The sequence below is a fragment of the Nelusetta ayraudi genome, unplaced genomic scaffold, assembly GCF_046127955.1.
Source record: "Nelusetta ayraudi isolate G7.1 ecotype Tasmania unplaced genomic scaffold, CSIRO-AGI_Nayr_v1 ptg000008l, whole genome shotgun sequence".
Classification (NCBI taxonomy): Eukaryota; Metazoa; Chordata; class Actinopteri; order Tetraodontiformes; family Monacanthidae; genus Nelusetta; species Nelusetta ayraudi.
Genome location: NW_027466058.1, coordinates 6,856,320 through 6,881,348, shown reverse-complemented (window position 1 = coordinate 6,881,348; position 25,029 = coordinate 6,856,320). Strand labels below are relative to the sequence as shown.

Below are 25,029 nucleotides of genomic sequence, written 5' to 3'. Positions count from 1 at the left end.
AAAAAACACAATAACACCGCATATTAAAAAAAGCAGGAAGCTGTAAAATTAAAAGAATTCTCTATTCCCCTCAGCCGGGAGGGTCACCCGGTGGACACCCACTCTACTCACCGTCTTGCGTGCAGGCCCCCAGGAGATTTATAATGTTCTTGTGTTTGCCGATCATCTTCATCATCTCCATCTCTGACACCAGGTCAGACAGGTCCTTCTCCGTGGCGTCATCTGAAAAAACACACAGATCCAAAGTTCATACAGATCCCCGACCTCCTCAAGACGTCACATTGACTCGTAGGTGCTTCTCATTAAGCGCCGGCTGACAGACAGCGAGGGCTGAAATTGCAGCACAGAGAGGGACGATTACAGAGGCATCCTTTCAGTGCCAGGGTGTGTGTGTGTGTGTGTGTGGGGGGGGGGGGGGGGGAGGGGGGGGTGCAGCGGGCGAGGAGGAATTAAAGGCATCCAATCTGGACTCATTATCTGCTGCACGGGCTCCTTTTTCACAGGCAGCCTGCACCGAGCCAGCGGATCTACGCAGACAGCCAGAACCACATTGTCCACATTCCTCTGCACAATTACCCGACCTGGAGTCATTCTGAGAGAGCACGCTTCCGCCGCCAAGGTGAGTCCCTGTAGCTTCCCGCTGCACCTGATCTAACTCTCTCTCTCTCTCTCTCTCTCTCTCTCTCTCCCTCTCGCTCCATCCCCACCTCCACCCCCCCACAACTCTCCTGTTGCTTTCATTAATAGTAGCGGTGCTGCTGGTGTCTGTGACTTGCCTCTTTGTGCGGCCGCTGACTGAGCCCCAGCCAGCTGCTGCTCCAGGGTCAGCTATTTAACCGGCCGTCCTAACCCCCTTACCTTTCCCCTGAGCCCCGCCTCCTTCTCCAGGCTTCACTCAGCAACCACCAATAACGACAAACACTAATCAGAGCCGCCCCCCTGGGGGGGTTCCGTCCGTCCAGAGCCTACGCTGCACTTTCCTCACCAGAGCATAAACCGTGTATTAAATGTGCCGAGGATCACGGAGCAGGTGCGCACGGGTTTAGCTCACCTTTCAGCATCTTGACAGCGACGGTCACCGCCTCCTTGGGTTTGTCCTTATCGATGCCGAGAGCCTCGGCCATCACGACCTGGCCGAAGCAGCCCTCGCCCAGGGGCTTGCCCAGGGTCAACCTGCAGCGGTTGGAGAGGAGGGAGAGAGAGATGGGGGGGTGGGGGGTGGGGGGGTTGAGTAAAAAAACCAAACAAACAAGAAGCTGCACAACGGCCGAAATGTAAAAGTTAACCCGATCAACCTCGGAATGTACCGTTTCATCGAAGGCGCAACCAAAGGTGGAGCGCACGGGAGCGAGACGAGGAATGAGGTCGGGCACGCGGCCAGGTTTCACAAAGGCAGCTTTTTTTTCTTTCCTTGTCCCTCTCTCTCTCTTTCTCTCTCTCTCTCTCTCTCTCTGTTTTATCAGATGGGGGTTATGTGAACGGTGTATTTGCTCCGCAGGCCACAACAGGGCAGAGGTGGGCAGGCACGATCAGTTTGATAAACCCAGACAGAGGCTCATGTTTGGAGCTGTTTATACTGCTTTGGCATGTTCCATTATACACACTTGATATTCATTAGATAGAGCCTAGCTTAGCTTAGCACTTAGCCCAGACATGTTAACCTGTGACTCTAGATGCTGGAGAGGACAGTACAGAACGGTTAGTTTTAGTATAGTATTCGTATTAGTATTAGTTTATTAAATTATTATTTACTTTAATCGCTTGTTAGGACAAATGGCATCCCAGTCGGGGAAGAAAAGGGACTGAAGTTACTCTGAACACGCTGGGCTGCTGCTCTTTGTGTTTCACAAAGCTGCTCTTGAACTGGCACAACCATCCCTGACAACATGCAGTCAGTGGAGAGAGATGACTTGTCAATGACACGTGTCAGAGGTCAGAATCAAGTCAGTTGCTCCAATTAGGCCTGCAGAATACCTTAACACAGAAGGTAATGGGAGCCAATATTAAAATGGTGTGCCTAAAAAAAAGTGGCCGGCGAGTGCATATTGTAAGTCTGAGCGATTGAAGCAGACCTTTCCCACCATCAGTACACCATCAATGGTTTTTTTTTCTTTCCTTTTGATTGACAGATGCAGGCGCCGCCCCTAAGGCCTGGCGTTCCGGCGTTCCGGCTATGCAAACACACGCGCAGGGCGCTGCAAAGCCCGGAGCCTGAGGCCGGCGCGCTGCTGTAGTAACACAATCCCCCGTCTGTCCACGCAGACCCGCCATGCTCAATGGCAGCCATTCTGTCCGTCCACCCGCACATAATCAATGTTATTTTTCCTCCCCCACAAAAAAAAAAAAAAAAACAGCAAACGGTGGCATTCCATAATGGTCTGCAATCACAACATGATCCCTCCGGGCACTGGAAAGACGGCCGATTGAAAAAACAAACTGTGTTTGAGTGATGTACAGAGATTGATTCGTCTGAGAAAAGAAATGGGCTTTGTCAATTAAAATTTGAAGCTGTGACATTTTTTTTTTTTCATGAGCGAGTGATAGTAGAATGCATTACCCAAGCTCTTTTCAACACAACACAGGCCTCTATGCTTGAGGTTTTGGGATTTTCCCCTTTTTTCTCTGCAAACCAGATGCCCCGAGTGTGTATTTTACTATTACGGCCCGAGCTGTCCACCCTACAGTTTATCACAGGCTGTTGCAACTGTGACTAACCCGAAACCTCAGCGGCGCTAATTCCTCTGGTATGAGCCGAAGCAAACACTTCTCAGGCGAGCACGCGGGGTTCAGGGCCGCAAGCGCTAAGCGCTAATTAGCGCAGCTTTGCGCGCCACCGTCGGCGGCATGTGTGGTGCCCGCGCGTGAGTGACAGTGTGACACAACAAGACAGTTTTGCCGGCGCGGTGCCAAGTTCAGGTCATTTTTTACAAACAACCGCAACAGATGAATCAGCAGCTGCCTTTATCTCAGCCACCGACCGCAGCCATTACAGCCCAGTTAGCCGTCGCTTCCTGCTGTCATTAAGCGTTAATGGAACTCCCCTCTCAGAACAACGCCCATCTGACCGTTTGGCTGATGGGATACAATCAAGCAGACGGCGCACTGTGAAGCGAAGACCTTGCTATCTTCTTCTCCTTATTTATTTATTTTTTTTCTTTTAATGTGCCCTGTTAGCCGAAGATAGATCCGCTGACACTGAGGAGCCAATGGTGCAGCCCGGACGGCAGCCACGTGTGATACTGAACCCGCTGCGGCCGAATTCTGAGCAGAAAAGCGACACTGCATAGCAGATGAGCATCCTATGGGCTGGTTTGTACTTTATGCGCAATTTGAGTCAGATTTCCATAATAATGCATTATGCAACAGACTTGCAATTAGGACTGCGCTATAATTTAGATTTCCACTGCAATGCCTCAGACTTTTTATTTTAATCACTGGAAGCTTTTGAATCATTAAACAGGCATCTGGCTTCCTAGGAAATCAAAACGACCGTGTGCAGTGTGTACAACACCAGTGAACAAACGGTAAATGTGAGCTGCTGACAGACGGTAAACAAAAGTAAAAGTCTGCCGCCGTGCTAGAGGACGGTTAGACCTCACCTGTCCCGGTTAAACTCCCAGCGTGGATCCTCGGGAAGGTCGTACTCGGGTATGGGGTCATCGTGCGCAGAGCTTCGCCGGGTTGTAATTCGTACCAGCGGCGTACTGGAGTTCATAGAAGAGCTCGAGTCTGCCGACACCTAAAGGTTGAGAAGGATTGGCTGATCATAGCTGCCAGGGTTCTTAGGTCACATGAGGTTCCAAGGCATCGCCAGAGGAGAGTTTATTAGAGGTGTGCATGCGGTGACCGAGCAGGAAGTTGTGGCTGCTTTACTTAGAAACACATGATTTGATTTCAGTCATTAAAGAGTGCTGCTCCTCCTCCACCCTAACCTTACCTTGACCCCGGCTCCATGCAGATTGAAATCCAACACTTTTTTTTTTTTTTTTTTGCCTTTCAGAGATGTACCTTTTGCTTTTCCTTGAGGCAAAGGCACGGCTTACGTAGAAGGGGGGAAAAAAACTTGGTTGCAGTCTCAGGCAAAGTGCTGACTAAGGTAATGTTGATCTTAATGAGACTTGTGGGAGTTACTGATGCTTACCATATCATGAAACTTGCATGGCTTCTGCCACCATTAGCTTTAAATGTTCATCAGTGGTACAGCCTAGTGTTTTTTTTTATGATAGTGTTGTGGGCATGTCTGCAGCGTGTGGTGTGTTTTCTCCTCTACGGGTGTTAGATGCCATTAGAACTCTTTATCTACTTTCTGTTACCTGGCGGCGCAGAGGGATCTGCTTGCTCAGTTTGTGGACCGCCGGGTGGCCCCCAAAGTCCGGTTTCTTTGCGGTGTTCCTCATGCGGCACACCACCACAATGCCGACCATGCAGGCGATGAGGAAGACGCCCGCGCAGTATATGGCGATCTCCACGTAGTCTGGAGAAAGAGGCCCCGGGGATTTCTCCGGGGCTGAGGACAGGGCGAGAGGTCAGGTGGAGGGAGTGGAACAAGGCGCCGCGTCTCTCTCACGTACGCTAACATGCACGCAGGTTTGGGCACGCGGTGGACACACAGACGAGGCAGAGATGACTCGTGTTAATGCAATTACAACGGGCAAGCAGCTGAAATGTTTCTACCTGGTCTATTTGCGCCAGCTATTTTCGAATTTGTTTGTCTCTGCGAGGCCTGGCGACCGACTGAGACTTTTCGACGCAGCCGGCACGACCAGACCTTCGTATGTCAGCAGCCCTCGCTGATGTTTGAGACATGCGAATGCAAACACACGCCCACGCGGGGCGGAACAATGCACGCTTCACTTCAGACCGCAAACAAGAGGGGAGCGGCGTCCTTGGTGGTTGCGCATAGACTGAACTTCCCGACGAGGAAACGGGCTTCTGCGTTTGTGCTGCACATGTTTGCTATCGAAATTGTTTGTTCCGTAATGCTAAGGTTCTTTTTGTCCCGCTGCGAGAACTTGACTCCTCACAGCCTTGATGACTCCACTGGTGCAGAAAAGGCACGAGAGAGAATGTTTTGTAAATTACTTCCGGAGGGGATGGCAGCTTCTGATCGTTAGGCAGCTTTTTTATTTTGCTTTTTTCTCTTTTCAAACAGGAGAGAAAAACGAAACTATCAACGATTTAAACGTTGCGTTCAACAGACCAACTGGCCTCAGCAATCCCTCTTGGCAAGAACATAATACTGACGCTGACTTTTATGTTTCCAATGCTTTAGAGTGAATCAGTCGAGTCTAGACGTTTCGCGACAGATGAAATGCTGTAACACACTTTGAAACACGAGAGCACAAATAAGCATGCATGATTCACCGTGCAGAGGCGGCGTGTTTGGCCCTGATAATTGAGAAAGCCAAGCCAACTTTGACAAGAGTTGAGCTTCACCTTTCGACCTTTATTTCAAGTAGAAATAATGATCTAAGAGAAAGGCAATTATCAGGGCCAGAGAAGGCGGGCGGGAGGGTGAAAACGTTTGCAGGAAAAAAAACGGATTTGTTTGGCATGCAGATTCAGAACCACAACGTGGCCCCGAAAGGCCCGAGGAGGCGAATGAGAGACGGAATGAGATGGAAGACACTCGGCGGACCCTCCCTTTACAGTCTGGAGACACTGGAGCTGCTCTGGGAACTCCACTTCCGTCTGGGAGTTATGATGGGTTCTCGGCAAATTGCCACGTTATCTGCTTTGAGCCTTTCAACAGCTCGCCAATCAAGATAGCATCGCAGAATATATGCTTCCTACTCATATGATGCTTTGTCTTAGATACCGATTTGGCCGCTTCATAGCAGTAATTTAATATTTGAGTCTCAGACTGCGGAGGTTGGGAGGGAGGGGCCGCCGACTTCTTTCATGCAACTGTTTCCGGAGATGAAAAAAATGAAGAAAAAAAAAAGAGAGGCCAGTGTGAGGATATATTGATATACCTGGAAGCACCGTCAACCAAGCAGTGTGATAGGAGATCCCAATAGAATTACCCGCCAAGCACGTATACTCCCCAGCATCTTCAAAAGTTACATTGGGCAAGTAGAGAACCTCTATCTCCTTATCTGTGGTGTTAACACCTGCGGTCTGAGGAGAGGAAGGCCAAGGAAGAAGGGGGTGGAAAAAAGGAAGGGTGGGGGGTGCGCAGACAACGATGGGGAGGAAGAAAAACGCACACGGGGGCAACAAAGTCGGGGAGGAGGAAGAGGAAGAGGAGGAGAGCAGAAGAGAGAGAGAAAAATGAGACCCACAGCACCGAGTAGGAAAAAGAGCTGGATGGCGTCCATCGTTGAGGTCCCGTCTAGAGGACAGGATACCGGGAGTTTCCCTGCTGCTGAGAAGGCTTAATAACATAGACTGGGGAAAGAGCCAGGAATGCCACCAAAACATGACGAAACAGAACAAAGTCACCGAATGAAAAAAAACAAACAAAAACAAAACAAAACCAAAAGGGTGCCGTCACCAAGAGAAACCGAGTAATCCACACCCTGGAGCTGGACGCATGCAGGGACACAAGGGCATGGAGAGCACTGCGCTGCAACACCGTCCACAGTCTGAGGGTCTGCTGGGGTGTTGCAGGTGAGTGCAGCGCTTCCATGGCTGCCCTAGAAACTCAGCAGCTGTACAAATGAATAGAATAAAAAAAAAAAAAGGAGAGGTGGATCTGACGTCGGGGTGAGGAGAGAGAACCGTGAGTTCCGGGACCACCAAGAGACCACCAGCGGGACCACCACAGAGACATCAGGCCAGGCCCAGGGCACCACACCAGGGGAGAGGTGGGGGGGGGAGAACTTGAAGGGTGGGGGTCACGTCTCAGTGGTTACCTGGGATGACAGTCAGCCAGCCCGACTGGCTGGCCTCGCCTATATAATTGGAGACTTTACAGATATACTCTCCGGCGTCCTCCTCCGTCACGTTGTTGAGGGTGAGGACCTCCACGTCCGAGCTGTTAATGCCCGAACGCTGCAATCACCACATGCACAGAGCTCAGAAGGCAACATTTGAAAAGTCAATCAGAGAGAGAGAGAGAGAGAGAGAGAGAGAGAGAGAGAGAGAGAGAGAGAGAGAGAGAGAGAGAGAGAGAGAGAGACTTCGCGAACGTGGCTACTGCTTTTCGGATCTGCGGAAAGAGCAGGAAATGGCTAACAGGGTTGGATTAGCTCCAACTTGCAGACATTTTATATAGAAGCAGCTGCAAACCGCTGCAGGAGGAAATAATGCAAAGGATCAAGGGAACAAGTGATTTCTAATGAAGGAGGAAAGCAGGTTTGTACCTTCAACACTCGGACGTAGGGGTGTCCGTCGGGGCCGTCGCGGCTCCCGTTCTGGGTGATGTGTTTGAGCCACTGGATGTGCGGCTGGGCGTCGCTGTACACCTTGCAGACGAAGCGGGCGTCCTCGCCTACGTGCACGGTGGTGTTGGCCGGGAGGCCAGCTTGAAGGATGGGCCGGTGGGGCGACCGCTCTGCAGGGGGTGGGGGGGGGGGGGGGGGGGCGGTGACAAGGTTTCAGGGCGCTGCTTCGCTATTTGACGGGTGTTTTCAGGAAATACGCCACCGTTGAGAAGTTGCGGGTCACTGACTCGTTTCTGCATTGAAATCCACGATGAACCAGTTTTATGAAGCAATGGTCTTGAAAGCTCTGCGATCATTATGAGCGCACGAAAATCAGTCAACATGTGCTGAACAAGTATGGGAACATTTTAGCGTTTAATCAAAACAATTTGCAATGTCTAATTAAAAGTGATTGAACTGATTGAAAGAAAATTGTGTGTTTGTGTGTGTATATATAAATATGCTGTTTAAAGAGTCTAAAATATAAACCATGATGTTTATATTTTACTGTTTACTCTTGTATATCTTAGCACACACAACTAAGTGTGATCATAATACAAAGCTTTGTTTTAGAAATGTTTACATTTTCTTTTAGCAATTTTAAAGCGTTGAACTTTTGTAATGATGACTGCGTGTTGCACATTTGATATCCATTCCCTAAAATCACTTTCAATTCGATATTCAAGGCAACAGCTGTCAAAGCCATCCCATGTGTGTTCAGCACTGTGTTCCTGACTGATTTCCGTGTTCTAGTGATATTCTTAGAGCGTTGTTCCTTCATGCTAGTACCGGAGGAATCAGCTTCTGACAACTTTGAGACGCCTCTGGATGTGATTTAGCGCTTTCAAAACAAAAGCTGATTAACTGATTGACTGATTGATTAATTGATTGATTGATTGATGGGTGTGGTGCGTGTGAGAACCGGGCCAAAGAGAGAAAGGTGCGGTGGCCTTTGCGTGCTCAAAGACCTCCACAGTGTCCACGCGTCAGCAGCTATCTGCGTTCATCTACAGGCAAACATTTGGTCTGCGAATCCAAACAGAGCGAGACCTGTTGAACAATGGCCCCCTTTCAAACGCTAGCCAGCCTTCACTACCACTTGGAGGAGCCCACCAACCCCCACCACGGACAGCAATCACCCGCTGCCATTACACACACACACACACACACACACACACACACACAGATGACATCACTAAGCCTGGGGCGCCGCACTGCCTTTCCAAAACAAAGCCTCAAGGTAGGCGCAGGGAATTCTTTGAGTGTGTGCGTAAGGCCGAGTCTGGACTGGAGGGGGGATGGTTGCAGGGAGGAACAGCGGGGTGAGTTTGGAGGTGCTCAGCAGATGGAGAGGGAGGCTGGTAATACGACGAGTAATACTTGGGGACAGAAACACCTTCCACACGTCTGTCTGTCTGTCTGTCTGTCTGTCTGTCTGTCTGTCTGTCTGGTATCCGTCTGATCGGAGCTTCCCACCCCTCCTTCCTCTCTCCTCTCCTTTCGTCCCAATCCTACGGCCGACCTTGTTTATTGTCTCTCTTTTTTGCGCCTCCTCCTCCTCCTCCTCCTCCTCCTCCTTCTGCATTTTCTCTACTCTGTCTTTCACAGAACTTCTCACTCCCACGATCTACTCCTAAATAGAGAGCCGCGATCGCTTCTGAAGGCTTTCACGGCAGAACTTGCCAAACAGGGCGCTGACTGGCTGGATGTGTCTGCCAAACAAAGTGCCATCCACAGAAAAAAACGTCTGCAAGATGAAGGACTCTTGAAGCTGCCATTTAATTATATAAAAAAAAAAGGGGGGGGAAATCTAATTTTCTTTATATCTGCTGTGAATGTTGGCTGCGGCATTAAAAGCAGCTCAGACACAATGACAGAACGAGCGAGTCGGGCAGGAAAATGAGCCCCGTCGTGCTCAGACTATAGAGAAACCACAGAACAATTAGGTCTATGGAGGGATGCTTGCATTTAAATCTAAATGAAGACTGTTGAGTATAAGCATGTGGCCGAGACGCTTTGTGGCTGAAAACCTCACTGTAAAGTGAATCACTTATATGATGGAAAAAGCATAAAAAAAAAACAAAAGCAATTCAGGGAGGAACAGAAAGACTTTTTCTAAATAAAGGGTTTGGCACAACAAGGGGCAGTTCCACTGGTGTGACAGACCAAAGGATAAATACTGTGGTGATGTTTTGTATTGTATTTTGTCAATTTGCAATTTTGGCAACGTTTAACAAATCAGAGAGCAGTGTTGGCAAGTAAGCCATTACCAAGTAATCCACGACTGTAATTAAACTAAACTTTTTTTTTAGTAACGGAGTAATGTAAACAGGATTACTGTGGCAAAACTGGTAATTATATCATAATTACTTTATCAAGTAACGATTCCATTACTTTTCTGAGATATTTTGCAAGCTAAAAATGTCCCATTATCCACGAAATGTCTGAAATTTAGAAAAACAACAGAAAACGACGATGTCGCAGATCGATGATGCAGCCGCGCATGCAACGTCATTGACATGCGACGACGCACCAAAACAAGCCTGGTGGCGGCAAAAGAAAAAACAGCGATTGTGTTCGTAGCTGGAAATACAAACATTATTTTGAGTTCATCCCGTCTAAAATCAAAGAATATTGTGGTTTGGCTGTACTTCATGTGCAAGAAACAAGACATTGTCAACTGTTACTCTATTTTTTTGGACTGAAGTAATTAGTAATTCATTACTTATGAAACAAAGTAGTTAAAGAAGTAATTAGATTACTTTTCAAGGAGTAATCAGTAATCAGTGGTTGGATTACTTTTACGGAGTAATCCCAACGACACTGTCAGAGAGTAATGTTATAATCTGCGACCAAAGAACTGGACATTCCAGTCCAGCCAGGCATGTCCCTGGGAGAGGTGCCAGTGTCTACATTATAAATCAATTAACTAATATGGATTGGTGCACCGTGCACTGTTTTGACGCCACCACTGACCCGCGACGGATTTCAATCTAGAGATCAACTGGAGAGACGTAACGCCATCAGCAGAAGAATAGCGGAGCGCGGAAGGGGGACACAGATTTGGGACTTTCCACGCGAGCCCATCCCAGACTGGTGAAACATAGGGGCATAGCTTTGTGAGGGCAGGCAGAATGTGGCACGCATGGCACAGGATGGGCCATGGGGCTCCCAACAAAGGGCAACGCGGTGCCAAAGTGCTCTTATTGAAAGGAGCCTGCTTTGACTCCTCGCTCGAGTCCACTTGCCGTGTCTGTCTGCCCTTCCCGCTGGATGTCCCGGTGCGGCCTTTTCTCCGCAGGCCGGTTTGAACCGGTAAAGGCCGGACGCTTTGGGATTTTTAACGGCTGATCTGGCAGGTTGAGTGTGTAAAAAAAAAAAAAAAAAGACTGATAAGTAGTTGTTTTCTGTCTCTGTCTGCTCTTTTCCAACCGCTCACGTTCTATAGCGGAGGAGAACGAAGAAAAGGTTTGCGTTCGGGGGTGGGGCGAGGGGGGCGCGGCAGTGACTGCGAAGCCAGACGTCGGCGGGGTTTACTGCTTCGCAATAAAATCCAACACAGAAAAAAAAGAGAAATATGCAGTCTGAAGGAGAGCTTTAGCTAATTCCAGAGCGGCGCAGAGCAGGGGGCCAGAGTTGGGGAGCACTGTGAGTGCGTTCATGGACCTACATGTGCTTCGCGTGTGAATGCGCCTACATGCTCAACGTACATTCCCCGTATTCATCCTACACGTTAAAATGAATGCTCCACACGCGGAGATGCTAGCCAGAGGTGGAAAAATCATTTCGACAGCTCAGGTACGCAGCTGCGATTCTCTGTAAAGCCGCGTTTAGCAGAAAAACCCTTTCAGGTAAACTTTGATGCGTGCCAATTGTTGGCAGGGTGAGCTCAAGCTCGGGTCAGTCGGCATTAAGAGCAAATTTGCTGTGCACTCCCGCGCATTGATAAAGAGGTACTTTATCCCTGTGGCCCTTGGTGTCCCCGCGCTCTATTGATTCTGCAAACTGAGCAGAAAAAGAAAAAAAAAAAAAAACTCTTTGCTTTCTGAGCTCCAAAGGTCACAGCGAGGGGTTGACCGAGTTGGGAACAAACTTGTTGTACCTACGCTGGAGTCAGCGATCTGCGTCCTTGGAGAGCAACACCACAATGACCAATACAGGTTGGAAGCTGCCTTTTCCAAGACATTTGGAAGCATTTTTTAAAGGGATATTATTCCTTCAGTAAAATTCTATCCAATATGATGTTTTTTTTTTTTTTTATGGTTTTAGTAACTGACCCATTAAATCATTTTTTGCTGATGTCGTTCACATCAACAGACGAGGCCCTATACTGCATGTGACTCCAGGATTACCTAATTTGAAAAAATACATTTATGCCAATTTGTTTTTTGTGTAAAGCTTTCAGACGATATTTGGGTAAATATGATGTTTATATTAGGTTCCAGCTATAATAATAATGGTTGTGGGTCAACACAACAAGCTTTTCCAATAGATTTGTATAACTACCGTTGATGCACGATTTCCAAGGAGATCCCAAACATACGAGGCATTAAACAGACACCACAGGACTGTTGAGCTTTCGTTTCCATAAACTGGGCGGCTCTGCTTGACCCGCACCTGCGTCCACGCCGCACCTGGCTGATATAACAGTGTGCACACTATCCCGCCGGGCCCCACAGGTGCGCTCCTACAAGGATATGTGTGTGCACGGGTACTGACCGACCACGTCCAGGGTGTACGTGTGGTTGATGGTTCCGAACTCGTTCTCCACCACGCAGGTGTAGTTGCCCTTGTCCGACGGCACCACGCTCTCCATGATGAGGGTCCAGTGCTGGCTTCGCACCTGGGTACAAAGAGGCAGAGGGATTTTTTTTTTTTTTTTTTTTTTTTTTTTTCGTGTCACGGACAAGCGGACTGAAGCACAGGCGCGTTCGCTGACCTTTCAGCGTGGGAGAGGTGAGGGGGGGGTGAAACTAGCGCTAAATGAGAAAAATGACAGAGGGGATTTGGTGGACGGGATGAAAGACGAGAGCTGATGAAGAGTGCGTGGACGCAATATTGCAGCTGATGACAGGTCAGAAGGGCTTTTTAAAAGCCAGGAGTTCCATTCAAAGCTGCAAATGACATTAACTGCTGGGGGGACGGGGGGGGGGAAGAGACTAAAAAAAAAATTAAATGCATCTCTTCAGAAGCCAAACTCCACGTGTCAGCGCCGTTATCTGGTCCAGCTCCACTCACACCACTCCCTCCTCAGTTATTGAAAATTATTTGCAAACACAACACCTCCCATCCCCTCCCCTCAGGAATCCACAGGTGTGAGCCAACAATAGCGTTTCCGTCTGCACACTGAAGGGAGACTGTCCCTTCTGCTTGCACAGGCCTACACAGCGCACAATGGAGAGATTTATGCCACAGGGCTGGGCTAAGGTGCAGCTTTTTGTCCCACGTTTGTTGACAGAAAAAAAAAAAAGAAGGAAAGAGCGAAACAAGCTGCCCCACTGGCCGCAACTCACAGCCCGACTCGCAATGCTTCCACCGTGCTTGTTTTTTGTTTTTTTTATTCCAATGCTGTAACGAGTGCACTGAAATGCCAAGAGGAAGCGACTTTACCAGCTACATCAACATCGTCCGCACCTAAACCTTCCCGGCAAGGAAGACCATCAATCATTAACTGTGCGGCTTCGGTCTTGTTCAGCATCACCGGATCCTTTCAGGGAGTCAATTTCATAACCACCCCGCTGCAGTTCTGCTCTAACTCTGCTCTTAAAGGTCCAGTGTGTAAAATGTAGCTTGATTTATAATTTCTTTATTGTTAAAAGCTTAACATACTGGCCATAACTACAATAATAAAAGTGTATAATCACAGTACAATAAAAGTCATTTGGTTTTCCTACCCTTAGAACAGCTATCATATATATATATATATATATATATATATATACATATATATGTATATATATATATATATATACATATATATATATATAAATATAAGAATATACATAGAGCAAGAGTCCTGCTCCTAGTTAGCTCCAAAGTTAGCTTGCGCCGCCATTTTTTAAGGAAGCCCGTCTGTCAGTGCCCTAAATACTAATCATGCTGTCAGCTAGGCTTCCTTGAAAATTTCACACACACTGGACCTTAAACGGAGAGAAAAGCTGCTGCCCGGGCGAAGGAATTTTGAAGGAAAACATTTCGCCCATCTAAACGAGGCTCACTCACTGCAAAGGAATTCTTTATGTTTTCACTAGTTCCACGCAGAATCATGCTTTTGTTTGAACGTGCTCGTAGATGAAGCAGCTTTCCCACGACCTGGACGACACGCGGTGAAACGGACACGTTCAGTAAGCAGGGCTGCCGCTGGAAGTCAAACACTCAAGTCTGGGATTCGCACTGAACTGAAGCGACTGCAAGCAATACATTTCACCCCTTCTTTCAGGGAGCACGTTGTTTATATCTGGAGATAGGCGGCTCAGGCTCCAGACTTCAAACTAAGACCAGCTCGGCCGTTATGTTTGCAAAGTTTACATTTCATCACAATAAAATCACACGGCCACGATCACGTGGCCTGAGCGAAAGCCAGCGGGATGCTTTCCTCCCCGATTGAGTTACCTCAGCGCGCTCTGAGTTCACTGCAACCCCGACGCTACCCACTGTCTCCACGCAGTCACTGTCTGGGGGCATTTAACCCTTCAAAGTCCTCGGCTTGGGTTTCTAATTGTCAGAGGTAAGGAGCCATTTCGAGTTACAGCGAGAGGGGCCTGCAAAGTATCCTGGTGAGAAGAGGAGCACGGATGAGTAATTCCAATTTCACACTGGGAAACCCTGCCCTCGTTTCCTCTGTCCCCTCTCCTCCCGGCTGTCCGGCGGAGGGTGGAGAGAGGGTGAAAGGACGGACAGGGAGTGATTTGTGGATGGGGATGAGGGGAGTTGAAGGGGGGGGGGCGTCCCTTGTAAACACAAACGTAAAGAGAAGGAAGCAAAAAAAAAAAAAAAAAAAGCATGCCGTCACGCAACAAGCTGCGACCGGTCGGGCGAACGCTGTTGGCATTTGCCATAAAGAGCGTGATGGACGGCTGTTTGCTCTACCTTGTAGCCTCCCATGCGGTCCTCCTGGCGGAAGGGCCTGCTGTTCTTGAGCCAGCGCAGCTTGGGCCGGGGGCTGCCTCCCGCCGCGCAGCGGAACTTGACCGTGTTGGCGGCCGGCACGGCGTGCAGCTTCTTCTCCATCTTGGCCGACGAGGTCCAGTACGGAGCCCCTGCGACGCCGGAGGGAGAGAAGAGTTGGTGACGGGTCTTCAGCATTCGCAGGTCGCCGTCAGGGCCTCTCTGCTGAGGCTGATATGGGAGCAATGTGAGGTGGGTGGGGGGGTTGGGGTGGGGTGCAGGAATGGTTCCTAACACTCCCAGAGACCCCTACCCACACACACACACGTCGTACTAGGTCTATGTAACACAACCCAGACACACACTCCACAGTCGCACAGTTCAATAAAAACAAACCCCTTCCCTGCAGGCTCTGCGGGACATTCAGAGGGTGTGTGTGTGTGTGTGTGTGTGTGTGTGTGTGTGTGTGTGTGTGTGTGTGTGTGTGTGAGGGCGGTGAGGTGGCGGGATGGCGGGTGGGGCATCAACTCAAAAGGGAAGAGGTGGTAGTTGCCAAGAGGGTAACTAGACCATCACATTCAATTTCATCTCATTCCGCTTAACAGCTTTTTTCTTCTTCTTTTTCTCTCCCTCTCTTCCACTTCCTCCCATTACCACTGACTGCTGCTGCTGCTGCTGCTGCTGCTGCTGCTGCTGCCCTGTTTATCTGCTGCAGCCACTCGGCCAGGCCACACGTCAGGCCTGGCGCTGGAAAATCGTTAATGCGTCGTCACGAGTAGAAAGAGAGAACGTCACGTTTGATGACGGAGTTTCCGAAAACAAAGAAAAAGAAAAGCTTTGAGCAGATTCTATCAGCGCTGACGACGACTTCCACTGAAATCCTCTCCTTCACTATAACCCCCCCGACTTTATCTCCATTAGCCGTGACCCCTGCTTGGTTTCCCTTCTTGCTCTCCAGTTTCTGTCTCTCGCTCAGCTGGATTCTCCTCTGAGCCAACCCCCCCCATCCCCCCCATCCCCCATCCTCCCCTCTCCCTGCACCTGGGAGCGTGATTGCCTGAGCAGATGGGGCTCGGAGGGGAAGAGCAGCACAAAGTCAAACAACAAGCCCAAACGGTCTTCCACACCATTGCTTCCTCTCCAAACAGCGGCGGGGCAGGCGACGAGAGGGAATACCCCTCGGACCAAGCCACTACTGGTTTTTATGGCCCTCCGACATAAAGTCGACACCCCCCCCACCACCCCCGGGAGAGGGGGGGAACTGTTTGCTCCCAGCGTCCGCTCGCTATCCAATAATCGGCATACTATGGGACACCTCCCATCGTTTTCTCTGGCGCGCACCACCGGACGAGTCGCGCATACTTGGGGAGTAAAGTCAGTAAACAGCGACTCGCTCTTCCTTCCTGAACGGACGCATATAGCCCCAAGTAGCCAAACTATAATTAGTTGCGCGCTGCTTTCTTCGCCCGTCTTGTCACTCTCACTATCAGTGTTTCGCTTCCTGGATCTTCTCCTCTGAGACCCCCCCCCCCCCCCTCCCTGTTTTCCTCTGTGACTCCCAGCGTCAGCACTCCGTCCGTTGGGACGGTGACAGATTAGGTGAAGACTGGGCTCACGGCGGGGACGTCTCCCCGAAACGACCCCTTGACCCTGAACGGCGAGTCCGGGTCGGAGGACGAGGGTTGGGACATGAAAGGTGAGCGGCGCTGTTTCCCAGGCTCTCTCCACCTCGAAGGGCAGCACTTCAAACGAGACGACCCCCAGACCCCTTCCAGGTCCAGATGAGGTAGCACCCCCCCCCCTCCCCCCTTAGCTGGGGACTCCTGGAGCCCCTCCGTCCCTCAAAGCCCGGCGCATCCGGATCCCCTCTCACGCCTGTTTATCCTAAGCTGGCCCCTGGGTTGGGGGGGGGGGGGGGGGGGGGGGGTGAGCTGAGGTTATCTAACTCCTGCGCCATGAGTCACAACTGTTTTCTTCACCCCCCCCCACCAAAGTCCCTCCAGAGATAAGTCCAACAGCGAACAAGAGCCAAATGAAACGAACACATAACTGTGCTGGTAAAGGTGTGTGTGTGTGGGGGGGGCAGCGGTGAGAACTCCAAGGGCCACCGTAGTTTTCGCAAGTCGTTTCGCAATGAGTCTCGGTTACGCTGCCAACTTCCAGCCTCGTGACTGAGCCGGTGCAATTCCCAGCTGAATTCTGCGAAGGAACTGACTGCATGACAGTAAAGGACCTTCAATGACATATGATGGTAGTTTGATGATTTTACTATTGATTTTCTCTCATGCAGCTGTTGTTGTTTTATTTGAATCTGTGTATTTTGCTTATTCAGCCAAACCCTTGAAATGAATCTCACGTGAGATCAAATAGTTTTATTTTCTTGTTAAAAGTACGAGGTGTTCTATTGTGCACAACACAAGTGGACCTAATCTGGTCCTGCTAATATAATAATAAAAAAATAAAATAAATATTTTACACCTTTAGACAGTTTCTACTAATTTGTGTGAGGGAAAAACACTTTTCCAGGAATGAATCCGTCACGTACGGCTCAAAGCGACGGGACAGAAGACGACAGCGAGCAGCGAGGGACGGCTAAAAAAAAGACATTTCCCTGGGACGGAGAAAAGTCTCAGGTCCACGCGGCTGCGAGCCGTCGCCGCGACCCGAGAGCCGGGCCTCTTCTCCCCTCGCGGCCGCCCAGTGACGTCTCTTCCCCGCCGCTGATGACAGACAAACACAGCCGACTCGCTTTCCAGCAAACGTCCGCGTACGAAGTCGAACCTCGCAACCCCCCCACCGACTTCCTCCTTCCCCGGCCCGAAGCCAAGGCTCCACACCATGCTCAGGGAACTGCTGGTGCTGATCCAAACCCCCCCACCACCACCCCACACCCCCGACCAAATCAGCTCCAGTCTCATCTCCCCACCCCCGTCGCCTCCAATAATAATCTCGTTTCTGACTCCTCAGAAACGCTCGCGCGCGCGCACGCAGCGGGAAAAAGCGAGCGTGCAGCCAGAACAGATTTCCCTTTGTTTTCAAACAGCTTATTACAACCAGAATGGCTGGCTGTAACTACCCCCCCCCCCCCACACACACACACACACACACACTCTCTCCAACACTTTATTTTTTTCATTTTTTTCCAAACTTCACTCGCGGAGCTCCTCCCTCCTCCCTCCTCCCTCCTCCCCATATTTAATGGATTTCAGACAATTATAGTGAGGCTGAGAGTGGAGGTGGGGGGAGGGGCTCACGGTGAGACGCAATGTGTGTGGAGAATTTTAACAAGATGTGGAAGCCCTCGACTTTATTTCGGGGAATGTGCGATTGTGCGAGTGTGCGCGCGCGCGCACGCACATGTGTTGCGGCTGGAACAACACATTTCAACTTGGGTGATAAAAAAAAAAAGGAAAAAAAAACTTTCTCTTTCACACACACACACAGACACACAAACGCGCGCACACAGACCCATCAGGTGGGTAAATGAGTCCAGATGGGCGTCTTTCATAATGGATGAGCCCAGCTGACTGGCTGGCTGACTGGCTCCATAAGGCCTAACTACCTGAGGGACGGCAGCTTAAGGAATGCGAGGAATCTCCCTACTCCCTGGAGACACACACACACACACACACACACACGCACGCACGCACACGCACACGCGCACACACACACACACACACACACAACACGGCAAAACAATACGCACTCTAAACTCAAAGCAAAGTATAGGCCAGGCTTGGAATGCTGCTACGGCAAAGAGTAGCAAAGATGTGGATGCAGCGAAGAGCCCATGTGAGCTTTGGCAGCGCTAACGGCAGCCTTATCCTCCCAAGTGCTGAAAGAATAGACACCGCAGTCCACAATCACCCAGCTTAGACTTTGCTGGTGGGGACTGACGGAGCGAAGGAAACAATTTGAGGATTATGTCTGCGTACGAGCTTAGCTCATAATCAGCATTCCAGACTTATGCTCTGACATGCAGTCACGCACTTTTTTATTATGGTGTTAAAACCTGGACACGGCTTAAAGAGAAACGACGTGAGGAGATTTTCAGATGTTTCAAGCTTCTTTATGGAAGCCCCACGTCGGCGCAAGCATGCGCGTCTGACGTGCTAACTTTTAACCTAGCCCCCAACTCTCGCAAACTCAGACAAACCTTATTTTCTGCTTGCAACCTTTAGCAGAATCGTAAGACGCAAGCTAGGCAAAGCTACTTACTAGCTAGCTGCACTTTTAGCTTTTCATTTTGCTTTCCACAAATGAAGCGCACATCAAGCTCAATGGCGGCCGCGCGCGAGGGGCAGCGCAGTGTCAAGTCATTCATGGTTGCTTTCCGCTCCTCCCATACTCACTTAGCCGCTCTTCGTCCGCCCCAGAGTCATCGGATCGCTCTGTATCGTCCTCGTCATCCCCCGACGAGATGGCATCTGCACAGAGTAACCACCACCGCCACCGTTACTGCCACCCTCGGCTTTGCCTGCACGCTCACACACACTCTTGCGGAAGGAATGGTCATTTTTCTCGCAAATTGCGCACGCACAAAACTTTACGCAAAAGAAAAAAAATGCCACAGTGGGGTGCACTTGGTCTGGTTTAACAGAGCTACACACATACACACACATACACACACACACTCACCAGAAAGGACGCAGCTCAGGCAGCGTACCCTAACGGTACTGGGGGCACTCAGTCAGATCCAAATGTAAACATCTAAAGGTTCTACTCCATTTCTAACCTTGCCTGCCTCGTCCCTGACTCACCTGTGACATTCACTATGAAGCAGACCGTTTCTTTGCCCACGCCGGTGCAGGTGTACAGGCCTGAGTCCTTTGCCGTGGCATCACGGATCTGCAGCACCTCCTGCTCTATGACCGTGCGGTTGTTGGCGCCCAGAGAGCTGCCGTCTTTGGTCCAGGTGATGGTCCCCGTCGCCGGCAGAGGGCAGCTCAGCTTCAGCACCTCGCCCGGGTGCACTGAGCACAACGTGGGCTTAGAAATTTGGTATTTGTTCGATGCGTCTGCAGAGCGGGTGGGTGGGGAGGGGGGGGGAGGAGGAGGCAGAGGACAGACCGGGAAGAAAAGGGTGCACAAGTAAAGTGGAAAGTGAAGGTGGGAGAGGAAGGGGGGAAAAAAAAAAGCCAAACGTTTAGGAACCAAAAAAAGAAAACACCACATGACATCCCTTCCTCCTGATGGATGCATTTGAAGGTTAAATTATGCAGGAGGAGCACAACAGAAGAGAGAAGGCCCAGTTTGTTTGCCACACCAGCTTTCCATTACCACAAACTCCCAGTCAAGTGTTTTTGGAAAAGAGCCCCTTTTTGGCTAGTGAGGGGGTAGGGGAAAAAAAACGCTATTCTGTTATCAAGTGTTGCAGCGGTTGTGATTGCCGTTTACAGAATGAGAGCATGCAGCGACAGCCACAGAGCAGCGCGCGTAGGGGGGGGGGGCAGATCAATAAAACAAAACAAAAACAACCCTCAACCCTCTGCGAGCAGGTGAGAAGTGGATGAGCCCCGCCACCTGCCCCACCCTCCACCCCCCCGCCAGCGTCGCTGTGCAGCAGGTAAGCCTCCCCTTGCGAGCGCCACCGTCCCGAGTGGAGCAGCCAAGCGTGTGGGCGGTGAGGAGGAGCAGCGCAGACGGATTCCTGCAGCCTAAACACAGCTAATAAAAGTCCAGCGTGTCTGGCCGTCAAGAGAGAAAAGCAGCCGGGGAGAGGTGGAGGCCAAAAAGCTGAAGGGGTGGGGGGGGTGGGGGAGTGTGTCGGGGTAAAAGGGGAGCGCTGTGTGTGTGTGTGTGTGTGTGTGTGTGTGTGTGTGTGTGTGTGTGTGTGTGCTTCCTCTGGCTGTAGATACAAGCAGGCTGGTTCTAGCTGGGCTGCTTTTGCCTTTGTTTTTCTATCCTGGAACTGTCAGTGTGCAGCACTGCACTGCACTGCACTGCACTGCACTGCACTGCACTGCCAGTGTGCAAGCAACTCAGCACAAAACCCCCCAAAAAACAACACACACACACACACACACACCTTCCAGTCCATGTCTGCCTTCACGTGTGCACCCCTTTCGGTCTGCACTCCTGCGTCACTCATGCAAACTCTCGGGGGGGGGGAGGTGGAAACACAAGCCGACCGTATACACTAAAGCCGACGCCGGTTACCCTGAGGCCCTGGCGTCTCTCGACAACATACACAAACACACACACACACACACACACAGGTTCCTGACAGTCTCCGCTGACGGCTGCGGTGGCGAGAACAGAAATAAAAAAAAAACACACAAAGGTCGTTTTCGTTGCCGTGAAATTAAAAGAAGAAAACATCCAAAAATGTGCTGGTGTTTTTTGTTTTTTTTCTTTCAGCGAGCTAAAATGAAGGAGCGAACAAAAAGAGGTGTTAAAGACCGGAGGCGCTGGCAGCGGCGGTGGAAAAGCGTCGAAGGGAAAGAGAAAAAAAAAAAAAGCCCACGGTGATGAAGGTATATGTAGCCTTGCTTCAGGTTGATGGGTATAATTATGGAGGCCGCGCCACTCCCAGCCTTTCCTGCACCTCAATACACCCTTTCAACAACATTCTTGCCCCATTATGCGCCCTCGCGCCTGTGCTAGACACACACACACACACACACACGTGCGCGCGCGCGCGCTAGCCGTCGGGACATGTGTTCCACCTTCCTGAATGTTCCCCCGGGCAAGCAGGCGCACAGGTACAGTTCCTGCATTGTCTTTTTTTTTTTTTTTTTGGCCCTGTATTTCCTTCAATCCGGCAATAATTAAAAACCCTCCCGTGGCTGAGTGTGTGGTCTGATAAGAGGCGGAGCGTCTGCGCTGATTGATGGGCCCTGTCTCCGCCGCCATTTACGACGCGGTTTTCCACACCGGAGGCTCTTTTTTTTATTTTCCGCCTTTTTCCTTTTGACGTTATTACTAGCTTCGCTTCCTCCTTTGTCGTTTAATTTGGGGATGCTGGGATGGAGGCCATTTTTTTTTTTTTCTTCTTCTTCTTCAAGTGGATCGGGTATCTACCGGAATTGTAGCGGGCCCCCACCCTCACCCGCCCCTCCCAGTAAGGGTAAGGTTCGAGAGGCAACACCTGGAGTGCGCTCACTAATGCACGGCCTGGCAGCGCAGCGGAGAGAAGTGGGAGGGCACGGAGGTGATTCATGGAACCACACAGGAGAGGGAGGGAAAGGGAAAGGAAGGGGTGAGGAGAGGAGGAGAGGAAGAGGAGGAGAGGCAGAGGAGGGAGAAAGGAAGGGAACCCCCTGAAGAAGACCCCCGGTGTGCTGGCTCTGCCTTCATCCTGCTCTCATCTTCGCCTCTGCATCTGTCCCCCTCCATCAACTCCTCCTCCTCCTCCTCCTCCTGCTGCTGCTTCATCTGACCTTCCTCTCCTCCCCTCCCCCACGCTGACCCCGCCGACCTAAACCTGACCCCCCCCTCCTAAACCTGTTGACACCTCCAGCCTGCCCGATTGTTCATGGGAACCTGCGCCGTGTGAAAACACACTCGCATTCTCTAGAAAACACACACACACACACACACACACACACACACACACACACACACACAAACACTTACTCCAGGGGGGAAAAACAAGAGGCGGTGGAAGGAGGCGCGACCTTATTAAAGGCTGTTTGTCGGACAACAGGCAAAGGAGAGCCTGCTTACGTACGTGCTTGTACTCGTACACACACACACACACACACACACACACACACACACACACACAGAAGTGTACAGGAGCCGGGGGATGCAGGGCGTGAGGCCGAGCGCTGGGATGCTTCACTGCAGATTTTCCATCCCTGCAAAGTTTCATCCTCCTCTGCAGCAGCACAGGAGGGGGCGGGAGCCTATCTGCTCGCACAACACCACACACACAAACACGCGCGCCCGCGCACAGTCACACACGGGCACACAAACCTCACTCAATTCCTACCAAACGGGCTTTGTGTTCCCCCTCCTCCACCATCCTCCCCATCATTCCGCCTCTCTCTCCTCCCCGGAGCGCATCTCCATTTAAAAAAAAAAAAAAAAAAAAAGCAATCTCGCTCTCTCTCACTCTCTCTCTCTCTCACTCTCACTCTCTCTCACTCTCTCTCACTCTCTCTCTTTCTGTCACTCTCTCGCCCTCTCCATCTCGACTCTGACAGCTATTACGAGCGTCTATCAGGTGTGATGTATTCAGGCTGTCCGCTCCTCCACCCCTCCGCCCGCCTCTCGCTCACTCCCGCCGTCCCGCCTGGCAATAATTAGTCTCGCAGTCTCGCGGCGGCGAACATTTCTCACCGCCGCCGCCGCCGCCGCCTGGCCGTCCGTCAAACTCAGCGAGGGGCGACTCTCAGGTAGTGCTTGTCAACTCGTTTGCATGAAGGGGAAAAAAAATAACGTTTGATTTTTGTTTAACGGAAATGATTTCATGCGTCTGCTTCTGCCGGGGGGGGGAGCGTGTTCTCTCTCTCTCTCTCTCTCTCTCTCTTTCTCTCTCTCTCTCTCTCATCCTGCAGGGTTTTGCAGCGGAGGAGCACTAAGCGTAATGACCATGGCCATCGCTGGGAAATGTCCACGCGCACACACACACACAAACACAGAAAGGCACAGACGCACACAGACGCACACACAATGCCAGATCAAATTATCTGTGGTGCCCTTCGTGTTTCCCTGTTTTTCCTCCTCCTCCTCTTCCTCCTCCTCCTCCTCTCTTCCCTCTGTATCCTCCTCACGCAGTTAAATCCCAGGACACCCCCCCTCCTCCCTCCCTCCCGCACCTCCCTCCCCCAATCTTCTCTCTCCCTCTCCTCTGACGTTCTTTCACATTCAAATCGCCTCTTTTGCTTCATCGTGGTCGTCTTCTTTCTTTCTATTACTTTTTTTGGGGGGAGGGGGGGTGGGGGGGATGACAATAGCGTGGCCCCCATGAACCGGCTCCCACTGGCGTCCATGGCAACGGCCCCGTCCCCAGTTCACCCGCCCTTTCAACCCTCGGACCCCGCCCGACCCCCTCCAGCCGCTTATCTGTGGAAACCCTTCTTAAGGTCCAGGGAGCGGTGACCTCAGAGTGGTGCTCAGCTCTGAAGACGCTGCGCATGTGGAAAGTTCAGGCAGTCGCCAGCTTTGATCTGACTAGAAACTAGGAACCTGTTTGAGTTGATTTTAGACCAGGCGTGGGCAAACTCCGGCCCGGGGGCCATATGCGGCCCGTTTTCGCTTTCTAATCCGGCCCGCCGAATTACAAGAAATTATGTTGATAGTAAGTAAGTCACAAAAAAAGCTGTATTTCATAAATTTCTTCAGCGTTTTAAGAGTTATTTCAATAAAGAGCTAAATACCGTGGGGCTTTAACGACAGATATTTTGTTGTAACGTTTTAGTTCATTTATAATTGATGTTAAAGGACATGTTTTCTGCATATCCCATAATATATATATATATCTTTCCTCCAATGAGATGGGTCACCAAAACACTCCATCCATCTGCTCCTGCTCCGGCCAATCTGTCAAATCTTACAACTTATTGCAGCCCAACAGTTTAAAAAACTTTGGAGTTACATTTGAATTTGATTTTTAGAGAGTTTGAAATTCAATTTGTTTGTATTACTTTTCATCTTTGAATGTTGGTCTGACTCTATTTTATTTTTTTTTTGACTCCACCTATTATTGTTCAGAACCGCTCAGCAGACGGACCTCTGGGGCCCGAGGCTCCGGCAGGTAAACACAGGTAGCGGCTCTTCTCAGCCTCTTATCAGGCAGCTGTGAGATTGAGTGACAAGGGGCTTTTTTCCCTGCACACTGGCAGAGAAAAACAAATTCCTCACACTCACACACACACACACACACACACACACACACACACACACACACCGGCATCCTAAAAAAAAACGTCCAGATTAACAAGGCAGCAGGCTAATAAAAGTCTTTGTGTGAAGGTTGTATATTGAGAGCGGGTGCCGCCTCCCGGTCACAACAGCGGCTGACCCACTGCGTTTGTTTGGAGTTCATTTCCATTGCCATCACCACGGTCACACACACACACATACACACACACACACACACACACACACACACACACACACTCACACACACTCACACAGTGTCGTTAACTGGCCAGCTGACACTTTTATACTTTAACAACTGTACTCCCACTGTGTGGACGCCGCACTCTTATACGACAGGCCATGATCCTGCAACCCCTTCAAACATTCCCACCTTTGCACACAAAAACACCCAACGTTAGGGAGTTTTTTTTTTTTTTCTTTAAACAAATACTGAATTCAGCTTTTACAACACACAGGCACAGACTCATAAAAGAGGAAATGCAGAAACTAAACATATCAATAAGTGAAAGATCACATCTTTATCGCAGAGCCAAAGACTTTTTTTTTTTTCCTCGAAGGTTTGGAAAGAAGTCCTTCATTCTCTTTGCCACCTCACTGTCTTGACTTGAATGTGAAGACAAACACTGCTAATCAGCTCAATCCCAGTGGCTCTAATGACTCGGCACCGGAGACAAACGCGCAGAGACATTATTTGATGTGGCCACGGCCGACAACAATGGGCCCG

At 50.3% G+C, this 25,029-nt stretch overlaps 1 protein-coding gene across 6 annotated transcripts in view; it reads right to left on the bottom strand.

Moving 5' to 3' along the window:
• fgfr2 (fibroblast growth factor receptor 2) overlaps positions 1 to 25,029 on the bottom strand; it is a 38,308-nt gene that overhangs the window by 11,276 nt on the left and 2,003 nt on the right. Inside the window, exons 2-11 of one of the 6 annotated variants that reach the window (XM_076019049.1) lie at positions 19,235 to 19,492; positions 18,827 to 18,901; positions 14,457 to 14,626; positions 12,087 to 12,210; positions 7,308 to 7,498; positions 6,858 to 6,996; positions 4,308 to 4,507; positions 3,600 to 3,739; positions 1,052 to 1,173; positions 112 to 222 (exon numbers count right to left, since the gene is read on the bottom strand). In XM_076019049.1, coding sequence (XP_075875164.1) covers positions 112 to 222; positions 1,052 to 1,173; positions 3,600 to 3,739; positions 4,308 to 4,507; positions 6,858 to 6,996; positions 7,308 to 7,498; positions 12,087 to 12,210; positions 14,457 to 14,626; positions 18,827 to 18,901; positions 19,235 to 19,492 — 1,530 coding nt within the window. Of the gene's footprint in view, positions 1 to 111; positions 223 to 1,051; positions 1,174 to 3,599; positions 3,740 to 4,307; positions 4,508 to 5,975; positions 6,121 to 6,857; positions 6,997 to 7,307; positions 7,499 to 12,086; positions 12,211 to 14,456; positions 14,627 to 18,826; positions 18,902 to 19,234; positions 19,493 to 25,029 lie in introns of all 6 variants that reach the window. The other 5 variants (XM_076019050.1, XM_076019047.1, XM_076019048.1 and 2 more) reach the window with 5 other exon arrangements.